Here is a 14,972-nt window from a genome sequence, read left to right on the forward strand (position 1 = left end):
TGTTGTGCAGTATTTCAAACTAACTGTTTGGAAAGCCTTTTCATGCTGCCTTTGGAGACTCTCTGACAAGAGTGCTTATTGCACTTCACCATCTATTCACTCGCTTTTCCATTTTAAAGTTACAATGTCATTTTTATGTTGGGAGATTTAAAATTTGATACCCTCTTTATCAGGTTATTTTATATTTACCTCTGAATAAATGATAATAGTCATGAAAAATGCATTGTATTCATCATCAATAATGACCAGTCAGAATCATCTTTTGAATAAGATTGTGGTTTTGTAATCAGCCAATCAGTGTTCTCACAGGTCACGTAACCTTTGTGTGCTGTGTCTCTGTTCATTCCAACAGTCCTACCCAGTGCCCAGTCTTGGGGACGAAGACTTCAACATCCCGCCTATCACTCCCCCCACCCTCCCCGAACACATGTTGGCACACTTGCCCGAGTCTGAGTCCGGAACGTACCATCACCTTTGCCCCCCTGTCTCCCAGAACGGACTGCACCCCTTTCACCTGCAAGGAATGGACCTGTCCGGCATGTCGGTCCCCAACATGTTGGGTCAAGATGGCGGTCTGCTCACCAACTCCCTCTCAGTGGTGAGTACTGGTGCTCTCTGTCTAAGACCTGAGGCGTATGGAAGCCCGTTTCTGCCTAAAAGGGTAATTAATGGGTACAGTTTAAAAGTAGTAATCATACTGCGAGATACAAAGCCAAAATTATGAGAAATAAAGTCACAATTGGATGATTTAAAATCCCATTGTGACATATAAAGTCATATTGTCATAAAGTGACACAGCAGCAATTGTGAAATATAACGTCACATTTAGTGATTTTGAGATAAATCACATTGTAATTTATAAAGATGAAATTATGAGAGTCAAAGTTTGTATATGTCACAAAAGCATTTAGGTACAAAGGTACATTTATATATTATATATATAAATAATATCTTGCAATGTACCTAAATGCTTTTGTGACATATACAAACTTTGACTCTCATAATTTCATCTTTATAAATTACAATGTGATTTATCTCAAATCACATTGTATTGCATCTGAAGTATATATATATATATATACATATATACATATACATATATATATATATACTTCAGATGCAAAAGTCCATCTGCCATTTTTCTTTTAAATGAGCATTTTTATAAGCCTCCTATGTTTAGGTATTTTCAAAAATGTCACTGACTAAAATTAAAAACATACATATGCTTATTTAAAAGAAAATGTCAGACGGACGTAGAGGTTTTTGCATCAAGAGAAAGCAGTTACAGTTACCTATTTTAATTTTTTTGTGCTCTGAGGTGGAAATGTGCTTCCATATAATATAGTATGGAAAGGTACCAAAAATACTGTTTCTCTGTGTATGGAGGAAATTTCATTGTAAGATGCACATGCTCTCCTTTGAGATGTCACTAATGCATTTTGCATGACAGAATTACGCAACAGCAAAGTCGTTTCAGTGCCCAAACAATGATTTAATTGACACCAATGAAACACCTCAGCAGAGATTATAAGAGGTTGGAGCGGCATATAGAATGATTGAGATAGCACCCAGCAAATGAGAGCTAATGTGATTTAACGCACAGTGAAACAATGCCAAATTCCCCGTTGGATTAAGTTAATTAAATATAATTTAGCATCAAGGCACTCCCCCTAATGCATTCTGCTTGCCATGTAGCTGTACTAGATAGTTGTACAGTACATTCAGAAACTGTAGATTTTAAAAAATCCTAGAAAAATAAATAAATCAGAAGTATATGGTTATTGCAATATAATAATTCATTATTAGAATATCTGTGCATGACATTATTTACATTAAGATTATTATATTAGATTTAATATTTGATATAAAGATAGATTACATGAATTAAAATGATTTTATTTGGTTTGCTAACTTATTTTTTCACCTCTTGTCTTTTTCTTGAATTATATTGATATCAATTACAGACATCTACAAATCGCTGCCACTTCTGCAGAAATGAAACCCAAACCTTAAATTTTGGTTAAGTGCAAGAAACCTCATAATGTTATTATGACACTTATGAAGTGTTGGTGAGCTGTGACTAACTGTGGTTGAAGATAAATGCGAGATGTGCTGCTGATCTGACGCTCGAGTCAAACTGAAACTTCTCCTCTTCATCATCTCTCACCTATTGTTTTCCACATACTTCATGTTTGGAGGCCAAGCCTAAATATTGAGCCTTGTTTTTGTGCAATTTTTTAAATCTTGACCTTTATTTATTTGATATTCGCACAACTGATTTATTGGAAGGCGAAATTACAACTGCCGTAAGAGGGAAAAATGGTACGACCAATATTTTCGATTCCTTTGTTACTCTTTTTGGGAAAATGCACCTTCGTAGTGCCCCTCTTAAACTTACATCAAATAGATTTTTAAAGAATAACATACACATGGGTGGGTAAAAAAAACATACTCAGTGACATGCACACTGAAAGATATTGAGATTCACAAAGGCATTTGTTCTTTTCACCTTAATGTTCTCAGTGCTTGGAGAACATCCATTTAGAGCGGCTATGAATTATGGTTGCCAGGCAACCGGACAGAGAGCTTGTAGCTGCAGTGGAGAATGAAAGAGCTAGCTGATGGAATTAATTTTCTCTCAGCATTAGCCTGTTGGAGCTGCCTTCTCTGGTGGAACAGAGAGTGCATTTATGTGCCTCTCACATTTTGCATTCATTGTATAGGTCTCAGAGCTTGCATTGTTTAGCCAGCAGAGATAGTTGAGTGAAATGTGCTTCACCTTAAAAACTATTAGATTAAAAGGAAAATTATCTCATAAGGTTTCACCATCCCTCCCCCTCGTTCCGTTAAAAAGAATGAAAGTAAATGCCAGAGAATAGCTAAATGGATCCCCTAGTCCCGAGAAACGACGAAGGCTTCTTTTTAAACGTATAATGTGAGAGATGAGATCTCATCGGGCCGTTCTGATGAGCTCGGTGATTCGCATGAAACGCGACGAATTTATTGGAAATGCTCAGGTGAAGTTTGCTTTCCAGAAAGCCACATGTCCGCTTAAATAAGCACAAGTTGATGTGTGTAAAATGTGCAAATCTAAACAGAGCTGACAGCGGAGGAGAGAGAGAGAGAGGGCGTGAGCGGTAAAAAGCTTCGAGATCGTCCATCATCAGCGCAAAAGCCACTAAATCCTCATCCAGCAGTGGCCTAAATAAAAAAAAAAGGAACAGTAATGGACATAAATCTCCATTTATTGCAAATTTGCAGCAAAGCCTACAGTTTGCAGCTCTTTGCTGTGCACTGCAAAACATTCGAGACCTTGAAAGTGCAGCGTGACAAGCTACTTCTATTAGACTGCTTTTGCATAGATCATTTACAGTGAAGTTTAATAAGAGACAGGTATTTGCGTGCGTTTGTGGAAAATTCAAGCGAAAGCAATTAAACACTGGCATGTCCAAATGACAGATGGCGTAATACGGCTTTAAGCTTTTATACTCCAAATTACCTCACTTCTCATACAGTATGTACTCCTGCATGTCATAAATATTGGGTGTTTTCCATCGTGTAGACTGTGACAAGCTATTATTACTAATAAAAAATAACAGCGATTCTGAAGCGGATTAACTTCAGAGGAAAGAAATTAATAGCTAAGATTATTCCAGAATATATTTCAAATTCATTCGAACGATCGAAAGGGTAAACAAAAAGCCAGTGTGTGTTTTAGCTTATAAAGATCTACAGTAACACAAGGACATGAAATACACCCTCATTACTCTGCCTGAAAAAGTCCTTATCATTGGGCTGTGGTTTTATTACCCAGAGCAAACAATTGGCTCTGATCTAGTCCAGCACTTAAGCTATTTATACCTTTTTAATGGAAACAGAAGGACATGAAAGTGCCCCTGAAGTGACAGCCGGAGTAAAGTAGACATTATTTTCCTCCCTTTAAAATGTCATTGGACTCCATGGAAAGCTGGGGTTCTCGCGTCCCTTTCATACGTCTCTGTCGTGCACTATAGGAAGATAAGCATGCAAATAGTCTCATACTGTACGTGTGATTACAATTTGCCCTGTGATTTAAAGGAAATTGATATCAAATGAGTATGACCTCCCTTGAAGCACGGGTCAGTGGATCTGATGAAAAAACAGCCAGCCCAGGCAGCCATTTGTTATTTAAAACTTAAAAAGTGCAGAACAGGCAACCTTTAGGGCTTTTGTCTGTGACCTCGTCACGTGACCTCTATTCATCCCTGGCAAGCCTTTGTCCTCTGTGTGGTGGAGATTAATGGTGAGCTCAGATGATAAATACCATCACAACCTCACTCTGACAAATGCGATTTGAGGGTTTTTTCCGCAGCCATGTTGATCCTCTTGTCGTAAAGTTTTTCTCATTGGGAAATTTCACTAGTTATTGTATGATTAAACAATTTGTCTTTGATTTTCACTCTTAGTTTCTGTCAGAAAGCGTGTCCTGCCTCTTAAGTTTTGTTTTACCATGAAAAAGAAAGGTGACCTTTAATAGCGTGCATGGTTTTCAAGTTGAAGTGTGTTTTCACACACAAAACTGACCACATTGTCTTATTACCCCACACAAGGTGGGTATTGTCTGGGTTGACTAGCAGAAAAAAGTCCCCCTCAAGAAAAGACAGATGTTTCACAAGAAATCGAGTGGGATGGGTTAAAACATTGGAAACACGGAGCGTATTAACGAGGTGTGTATATGAAGGTGAACGCATTTCGCTGAAAAACGAAACTTTCTCCTGTCCATTAACATTGTAATGGTTAAACACTAAAAAGTTGAAGAGATTTCCACTGCGATTTTCCCCCCCCGAGCCATTTCATGAGAACTTGACATTTTCACCAGTGTCAGTTTATGATTAGTCAGTTAACCGCTAAAACCTCTCGTATTAGAGGTTTTCCTTCCCATTGCTGTTTAATGTCACGTCATTAGTCCTTTGCAACTAAATCAATTGCGTTTGGATGCACGATGAATTCTCGGAAATTAATAGTTTATTAGATGCTTCATGACATGACATAAAAACACTTTCATGTATTCAACTGAATAAGTTGAACATAGCCTATGAAAGTGCTATTGGTTGAAAATCAAACTGTATATACACTACAGTATATATATATATATATATATATATATATATATATATTTCTATTAAACTGTAAAATAAAACTATACATATATAGTATAAAATATATAATTTAATAATATAAATTAAACTGTATAAACTCTAATATATATTCAATGTAAAACTTTATTTAATTTGAATTACTTAATTGAAATTTTAAAAATTGAAAACCACCCAGAACACCCTAATATCATGGCAGTGACTTTTTTTAGGACAAGCACCACTCAATAATAGACTGATAGAAGACAATTCCAGTATATTTAGTGTATTGAGGGTTCAGAGTGTCTGAAGTGTTTATGTGGGGAGGGAGACGCAGAGTCACCTGTCTTTCAGAGCAATGCCTGTGGCCTCTAACCCCAAAGCTCCACCTGTCGGGGGCATTGTGCGGCATACAATGGTGGGCGTGGGGTACATTTCAGGTCACCTGTTGCTTCAGACAGTATCAGGTGACAGACTACCACTACAGGGCTTGTCCTTGTCGGAAGTGATTTATCCCCCAGATACAGTGTACAAAAGCAATGTTTTATACACCCTGATACAGCCTAGCATTCACAGCAGCAGGAAGGTGAAAATATAAACCTGTCATAAGGTATGGATGGAGATATTAAGTGCTAGTTAAAATTAGGATTATCCTTGTATGTATAGGTAGTCCTTTCGTGAATTCAATTGTAACATTTTTGTGAGCTTAGTTTTAATAAGTAATAATAATTTTATTGAATAAGTAATAATATTAAATAGTGCTCAGTCGACAACTGGAATGCAAAGTGCCTCACCGTAAGCTTTTTGTTTTATTAAAAAATTGAAAATTAAAAAATTCCTTTATTCAAATTATTTTTGTGGTAATCAACATCATGCTACAAATGCTGCTGATTGAGATTCACTTCTGTTTGGTTTAGTTATTTGAAATATTAATTTCAACACCTATGTATATTTGTTTAAAATAAAGTTTTCTTTTAATCTTCCAGATGCAGCAGATGGTCAACTCTGACTCGCGTTACGGTGGCCACCCTCAGGTGGATACGCATAGACCCAGGATCCAACCTGGCATGGTTCCTCAAGGTCAGCTGACCACAATCAACCAGTCACAACTCAATACTCAGTTGGGTCTGAACAACAACAATGGCACCCGTGGATCCCCATCTCCACCAGAGAGCAAGTCCGCCACACCTTCCCCCTCCAGCTCCGTGCATGAGGACGATGCAGATGATGCTGTCAAGGTGAGAGAGGGAGCTTTACCCATTCTATGATCTCATGAATATAAAACCTTATCTTCCTCACACACACACACGCTCAGGTACTATTTTATGCACTGTGGCAAAATACTGTGTATTCAAAGGAATGAGTCATTGCTGACCTTTCAGTAAGTTGTTCTGCCATGTTTCCTTAAACACAGATTTGCTAAGACACTGATCTGCCTCAAGTCTGTTCTTCACAGCCCAAATACAGCACATTTTCTCCAAAACTCCACATCAATACTGATCCTCCTGATAGTGTGGCCATCTATGTGCTCTGCTAAGATATTTTTGTGTTGTTTCCTAAAATGGAAGACACGGTTAAGCATTAAAAAAGTCAAGAGACATACACCATCACAACTACTACAGTAGCTACTCATGTTGATGTAAAGTCTCACCGTCACAGATTTCAGGAAATTTGACAATTGTGATTTCCAGATCAAGTCATATCACAATCAAATCTGATATTTAATTCACTTATCAATCTTAAAATTGAAATGTAAATAGTTAGGACTGTTACTAGTATGAAGCTTTGGCTGGTGATTAATTGTCATTCAAGTAATTAAATTAAATGTCTGTTTTGTTAATTAAACAGTTACAGTATTAAAGTGTAAACTTAATACACATACACCTTAAGATATAATTTATTCACACTGAATTTGGAAAAATGTATGATTTATTTGAAGGCTTTTTAAAAAATATATATTGCACAGAGTAGAACATAATATTTGAAATAAAAAATAAATAAATATAAACTAAAATATTTAACTTCAATAAAAAAGTACTATTTCTAAATGAAATGTGCATTTATGGTATTTATACATGCAAATAAAAATCCCTTATTCGGATAGTCCTATATGATAAGGCCTTTAATGTGTACAGTGATCGCAATCCATAATCAATGATAATTGTGAACAAATGATTATGCAATAATCACAATGCCCTATAGCCAAAATAATTTTTTCAAGTTATCCTCAGTTCTAAAATTAATATTAAATTAGCTAGAAATATTTCTTTGTCAGTGAAATCTTTATAAAAATTATTTTAATCAGAGATGACAAACAATTGCAAAAGTCATGGAAATTCGTTGGTAAAAAGGCGTGGGAACCCGGTATATACGACTAAAGCGCGGAAGTCATTAAAATTTAAAAAATAGCTCCAGGCTTTTGAACAAGGCTCACTAACTAGCTTTAGGAAGATGATTCATTCATAAAGCTGTTATTATGGCTTAATCTAATTGGATATCTATTGTTTACTATAATGAGCTCCTCTCCTTTCAGATGAATGGGGCAGAGAAGAGAGCAGCCACAGACATGGCCAAGAAGCCCAAAACCCCCAAGAAGAAGAAGAAGAAAGACCCCAACGAGCCTCAGAAGCCAGTGTCAGCCTATGCCCTGTTCTTCAGAGACACACAGGCAGCTATCAAAGGCCAAAATCCTAATGCCACATTTGGAGAGGTCTCCAAAATTGTGGCCTCCATGTGGGACGGTCTCGGCGAGGAACAAAAACAGGTGACTTTCTCTCTTGAATGAACCTTGCTTGTGTGCAAATGTGAAAAAGTTACTTTATCTTGCTGTGATCTTGTTGCTGACTCATAAAGACTGAGGTAATGTAGCAGGCATTAGATTACTCAGTGCTTCTATATACACAGCACATGTTTTGTTTATTATCTAAAATATTATCTATAATATATATACAATAGTATGTCCGCATAACGATTTGTTTTGACAGCAGATGTGGTGACGCACATGTTGGTCAGAACATTTGCTGATTTCCCCTTGTGCAATCACAGAATAACATTGTCTCCAAAGTGGTGTTGTGGTCTAACATCAGCGCGGTTGTGCATGTAGGGGAAGTCTAGTCAGGTGTGAAAACAGTGCAATATGTGAGATGTTTTGTTTTTTTTCATTGGTATATAACAAAGAAAAGTTTTGTGGGGTCTGCTAATCGCTTTATCAAGTTTCGGTACACATTTAGCAGGAATACAGTCTGTAATGTTGAGTTTTGTTTTAGCCACCAAATGGCTATTTAAAGCATAGTTCACAACAGCATTATGGGTTTCAGTATTTTTTTTTTAAATGTTATTTTATTGTATTCTGAACTGGTTTAAAAGTAGATTCTCAAGTCACTATTTAAAATGAATAGTTCCTCCATACTACTTGAAATATTACAAGTAACTAATTAAAAAAACTGTCCTCATAAAAAAAAGTGTTCCACAGAAGAAAGAAAGCCATACAGGTTTGAAGTAACATGAGGATTTTCAGTTTTAGGTGAACTATCCCTTTAAGGTACACTTTAGTGTACCACTGTAATACTTTTAATTTGCTGTGCATTAAAGCAAATGTGTATATCAAAGTGAAATATTGGACCTTATGTAGTACAGTAAATACCCTTGTAAATGTTTAAAAAATGTTTAATAATCAAGGTTTCTTTTAAGATTGAAAGCAGTGATGATGAAAAGGATTAGCACTTATGTTAACACCTAGTCTCTTGTTTAGGGTGTGAACTTAGGTTTTGAAGAATGACATGACTTCCAGATTTGCTTCTGATTTCAGAATAAACACAACTGAAAGTACCCATTTCTCTCACCGAAGCCACCAGACAGCATCTACAGTCATTCTTTTATTTTTTGTAGTCGTTGATTCACTCATTTTTTACTATGTAAAACACTCAGCCGGTGAAGCTGATGAAAACACTTAAAAGTACTTTTCCTCAGGAGAGGATGTTTGCCTGATAAAAGAACATCATGTCTCTCATGCTGTTTTTGTCTTTCTCTATCGCTCTCTTTTGCTCGTCTTTTTAGTAGAGGTCTATTGGTTGATGTAATAACAGCACAGATGTATTGATGGGCAAATAATTACACATATGCCCCAACTGAAAGGGAAATATGGACAGTCCATAAAGGCAGAAGAACAAGCGATGGATAAAGTGGGCTGCACTCAAGCACCATTTCAGCGCTCCAACAACAATTACGCATTATGGCTCATAAATGGACTGCCATTAGATCCCATTTCTAAGAATAATTGTGCACAGGAACATGAAGAACAGCTTTGGCCTCTTAATATATTTTTTCTTTGTTTGTTTGTTTTATCATGGCAGGTGTACAAGAAAAAAACAGAAACTGCAAAGAAGGAGTACCTCAAACAGCTGGCTGCGTACAGAGCGAGCCTCGTGTCTCAGGTACGTAAATGACTCTGGGTGATTGATACGCGTACGCACTTTATAATCGCGACGTTTGAGAAGGGACATTTTGAAATGTTCTTGTTTGGCAGCTTAGAGATGTTTTTGAGACTCCTCTCGCACACCTGAATGGAAATATTATGAAGACAGCGTTATAAAAACATCTCACGCTGTCGTAGCTTGCAAGAAATCCAATATTATTTAATAAATGTTGCAACATTTGAGGCATACAACCTGAATGGAAATATTACGAGTAAGACTAAGGGGAATACAGAGAGATGTATTTTATATTTTTATTTATACATTCATGCAATGTATTTGCAATTTAGATTTTATACACATAAAGTATTTATACATATATATTTAAAATTGATATAACATTTGGATTTGATGTAATTTTAAATATACATATTTAAAAGCAACAATGACATTTAGACATCAGGCATTTAAAAGCAGACAATGACACAATACATGCTTAAAAGTAAAACTGTTTAAAACAACAATGCATCCAACAACTGAAATATTTTCGTAACTTTCTCTAGAGCTACAATGACCCAGGCGATGTGAAGGTATCACAGGCCTCTCAGATGCTCGGGCCCAAGCCATCAGTTTTCTCCGGGACGGGTCAGTCTCACCCTGGTCTCTACATGGCTTCTCCGTACCACCAGCAGACAGGACTCAGTCCCCATCTGCCCCCGATGCAGCCAGGCCTAGCCAGAGGTGGCACATCCCGGCCCAGCGCGCCCATGAGCATGGGCAGCATGACGGGCTCGTCCCCCCCTCCGGTGCAGATCAGCCCCCCCTTACACCAGCACCTCAGTCTCCACCAGCACCAGCACCAGCAGCAGCACCAGCACCAGCAGCAGCTCAGCGGCCACCCGCTGCCTCTGCACTCCCCATCCATGGCCCAGGTCAGACATCTACTGATGCTTTTGCCAATGAATAATGCTTTTTTTTTTTTTTTTTACATGCATTTGAATTTTGAATAAACTTTGTACATTTTAAGTGAGTTCCTATATGTACAGTACTGAACTTTTATTCAGCAAATCTACATTAAAGTGATCAAAAGTGACAGTTTAGACAATGTAACTAGATAGTCTATTAAAATAAATGCTGTTCTTTTGAACTTTCTATTCATCAAAGAATCATAACAAAAAGTATCACTGCTTCCAAAAACATTTTAAGCAGCACAACTTTTTTCAACATTGATTATAATAAGAAATGCTTATTGAGCAGCAAATCAGCATATTAAGAATGATTTCTGAAGGATCACGTGACAATGAAGACTGGAGTAATGATGCTGAAAATTCTGATTTGCCATCAAAGGAATAAATTACATTTGAAAATTTATTCAATTACAAATTTAAATTGTAATTACTGTTTTTAATGTTTTACAGTATGTTTGAGCAAATAAATGCAGCCTTTGTGAGTGTAAGAGACATCTTTCAAAAAAAAAGTGCTAAAAATAAAAAATATTAAGTCATAATTTTTTTTTTTGCCATGGCACAAAAATTATATTTATATAATATATGCACAGTTTTTGTTGCCATATCAGTTGACCACTAGTCCCCATGTCCAAAAACCTTAATAGTTCAATAAATACTTTCAAACAAATTTAAAGTTAGCATGAAATTGAATCTAAATTGACTAAAATTCGCTTTCTTAATATGTTGTCTTGGACTTAATGTGAACAGTTCACGGTAACACTTTATTTTACAGAGTCCTTGTTGCACGTGCTACATGTAGTTACTATAGTAATAACTATAAATTATGCATAATTGCATGCAACTAACCCTACAACAAACCTAATCCTAAATAGTAAGTACACGTAGTTAATTAATATTACTCAGTACTTAAATGTAATTACACTGTAACAAGGACACCGTAAAAAGTGTAACCCAATTCACCCCACCCATCTAACCATGTAGAGGGCACTTTTCACCATCCGGTCAATTCCTAATGGATAGAATCAAGACCCTCCCATGATTTTTCTTCTTCTATTGTGAAATATGTCACATTTAGGATGTAAAATGGGTTGTGCACTCTATTTCATGTTGACTTTAATCAAGAAAGACATTAGCAGCCTTTTCACTGTTATTAAAGCAAGACTAAAAAGAAGCATGACAGACACCAGGCCGGGCCAATTAAAGGATTTGCTCCTCAGCCAATCTATTTTCCATGAACCTCTTCAAGAACCTGCCTTGTCTCATACTTCTCCAATTTCCATTCTACATTATCGTGGAACAGATAGCGGAGAGTATATGTGTGTGTATGAATGTGAGAGTGGAGGAAGTGCTGTTTATGCAGCAGATGCTGCACCGTTTCATTTTTCATCATTTCCGGCCCCTTCAGCCTATCTCTCGCACCGGCGAATGAGGTCAAGAGAAGAACCATTAATATCTGCCAGCTTGTTTTATGTCCACACCGTGCAAAAAAAATCCCAGCGTATCACACAGACAGATTTTCAATTTTCTCTCTGTAATAAACAGATGCATTAGGATTTGGATGTGACTTAAGGTTGCACAGAAAAACTCACATTGAGATTGATGAATACATCAGTGTGGAAGACAAAACGCCTCAGCTATCTGATGAAAACAGTTTTTCAGACTGGGCCGAAGGAAATGAAATTAGTTTTCTGCTAAAGTGTATAGGAGGAGAAGGTTGTTTTTTGAGGACGTAGACAACAGCAAAGCAGAGAAAGCAAATAAAGGATCTAGTCTACCCATTCACACACAAACAACCCCCCAAAAAAATCTAATTAAAGAGAAAACGACCTCTTTTGAAATAACATTCACTGTGTTTATTGCCTGTCCTGTTTTACCATGTGAGGAAGAAGAGGGTGTTTCAACCGCAGCCCTACGCTAACACCCAGCCTCATTATTAGCATCAGTGCTAATTAAACCCTCCTTTCCCTAATAGAGATCCCAAACAGAGGTGGTTAAAGAGAGGTTTGAAGCCCGAGTCTCCTTAAACACTCGTGGTGACGGCGACAACGCCGTTAGCGTTAAGAGTTCTGTGTTGATCCGTTTCATGTCTTAATAGCCCTGAGTTGTGCTGGAACTTCAGTGGGATTGAGATGAGGTTGTAATGAGGTCCTAATGAATAGCACCCTTGTGCCTGGAAGCTCTTTAAGAGATGAGCATCAGCTGGGAGGCAGGACTGGCTGGTGCTGGAGAGAAGGAGAGGGCGGAGAATCACATTGTCTTGGGGTAAACAGGGATTAGCTTCATAAAGAGAGATGAATCAGGTGGTCAGGAGAACAGGTGACACGCTATCCAATGACAGCGGTTTGATCTTTCACAGAGGGATGCGCGACATTGAGTGATGAGCTGTTCACGTTTGAATTGAAGTGTGTTTTGATAGGAATCATTAAGGAATGTATAGATTCCATCAAAGACGAAACCCGAAAAACATATTTCTAATTCAAGCTGTTGCCGCAAAAAAGTTCGCCATCCACATTTGAATATGAAAGGCATATTGTTGTAAGTTTCCCTTCCTGTGCCTGCTGGGAATTCTGGGAAACGTTGTATTTAAAAGAGCAACTACTTGATTGAATTTCATGTGCTTCTTTTTTATCAGTCCTCAGCAGGAAAATTAACTATTGCTGTGGATGATCATCGTCATAAGGCAAAAAAAGTGTCTAATTTTCATGCAGATTATAGTGTGAATTTGTCTGAAGTCCAATTTTAGATTACCACAGGGCTCCTTGTATAGCTCTGTCAATCTTTTGGAGGAGAGTACGAATGCTTAAACTTGGCTTTCTCTCCTCCGTTTGGGGAGTTCTTAAGCCTGTTCCACAGATCCTGCCTTTATGGGAGAGTTTTTAAATCCAAAGGGGAGTAATAATCCTCGTTCATTTTTGCATATTTGTGGAGAGCAAACAAAAACGCGCAGTTCAACTTTTTCGGTGAGCCGAGGCGGGCTGGGGGGAGGTGGGGCGGTGTTGGGGGGGGGAGGGACACAAAGGGGCAGATGGAGCCTTTGTGATCGAATGAAGGAGAAGAATTTGAGGAACAATTCATGAATAGGTAGAATCTCTGGAGGGGGAAAAAAACGCAGCCACCTGCTGTCTTGCTCTTTCAGGCAGATTCTCTTGTGTACCACTGAGATTAACTTCCTTTTCACATGCAGTCTTTCCTAGGCTAAGAACAGAGAAGAAGTCTTCAAATTAGAATATCTGCTTCGTTTATTTTTCGTCTACCCCCACCGGTCTCGTCGACCACCGAATGCAGTTGCTCATTAATGCTCATTTGAGGCTGCTTGCGTTACACTGTCATCATGTCCACTTCAGATCGCGTAGGATGTTTGCTGGAATTAGACTTGAACGAGCTGTTTTGTGCTTCGCTCGAGTTTCTCTCAGAAAAACAGGAAGGCTAGTTCAGCATTCTGAATAAATAAATACAAGTTTTTTTCTTTGAAACAAATTCATACTTTTATTGGGCATATCAAAAGTGACAGTAAAAATAAATATTTGAAATAAATGCGTTCTATTTATCAAAGAATCCTGAACAAAAACTGCATCACAGTTTCCACAAGAAAATTAAGCAGCTCAACTGTTTTCAACATTGGTTAAAATAAGAAACATTTCTTAAACAGCAAATCAACATATTAGAATGATTTCTGAAGGTAATGTTGCTGAAAATTCAGCTTTGTCATCACTGGAATAAATTACTGTTTAAAACATAATCAAATAGAAAAAAGCTACAAGTATATTTCACAATATTACTGTTTTACTGAATTTTTGATTAAATTGATGCAGACTGGGTGAGCACAAGAGACTTCTTTCAAAAACATTTAAAAAAATCTCACCGGTCACATATGCGTAGCCAATGACATGGCTTTCTTATGTAGGCTTTTTTTTTCTAATTCTCCCTTTTTTAAATCCTAGACATTCAATCCCAATCTTATTATTACTTAAGTAATAAACTTAAACTTAAATTCCCCACACAAAGCCATTGTATGGCTTCAAAACAACTTCCGAACAGTCCCTGGTCACTACAAGCTGTTCTTATATGGCAAAAGCTGTGTGACCATTCCTTAAAAATGTCTACTTTTGTGTTTTCCAGACAAAAATAACAGCACGACATATTGTGCTGAAATAATTTATTCTGGCATATAAATAATAATAATTATATAACAGATCCAGCTTGCTTCTCATACCTCTGCAGTGTGAGCCTTGTCTCTGTGGGACCTGCAGCGTGTAAGATGTCATATGTAATCTGCTATTGTGTTCTTCTCTCTCTCTCTCTCTCTCAGGGTTTCCCCCTTCAGGCAGAGTATCAGAACATGGTAAATGTCACATCCTCCGCCGGACCTGGCCTGTCCCCTTCAATGGACTACCGCACCGGCTGCAGGAACGGACCGACCCAGGGCCTGGACTGGACCCCTGACTACTGCGGCAACGGGTGAGTGGACACTAGCGAGA

The 14,972-nt window shown here is 37.6% G+C and overlaps 1 protein-coding gene across 2 annotated transcripts in view; it reads left to right on the forward strand.

Moving 5' to 3' along the window:
• tox (thymocyte selection-associated high mobility group box) overlaps positions 1-14,972 on the forward strand; it is a 57,258-nt gene that overhangs the window by 40,688 nt on the left and 1,598 nt on the right. For both annotated transcript variants that reach the window (XM_084120783.1, XM_084120784.1), the window contains 6 exons: positions 353-598; positions 6,101-6,352; positions 7,648-7,878; positions 9,467-9,547; positions 10,090-10,458; positions 14,804-14,952. In XM_084120783.1, coding sequence (XP_083976909.1) covers positions 353-598; positions 6,101-6,352; positions 7,648-7,878; positions 9,467-9,547; positions 10,090-10,458; positions 14,804-14,952 — 1,328 coding nt within the window. The remainder of the gene's footprint in view (positions 1-352; positions 599-6,100; positions 6,353-7,647; positions 7,879-9,466; positions 9,548-10,089; positions 10,459-14,803; positions 14,953-14,972) is intronic.

Source organism: Abramis brama (assembly GCF_963993115.1).
Source record: "Abramis brama genome assembly, chromosome: 7".
Taxonomy (NCBI): Eukaryota; Metazoa; Chordata; class Actinopteri; order Cypriniformes; family Leuciscidae; genus Abramis; species Abramis brama.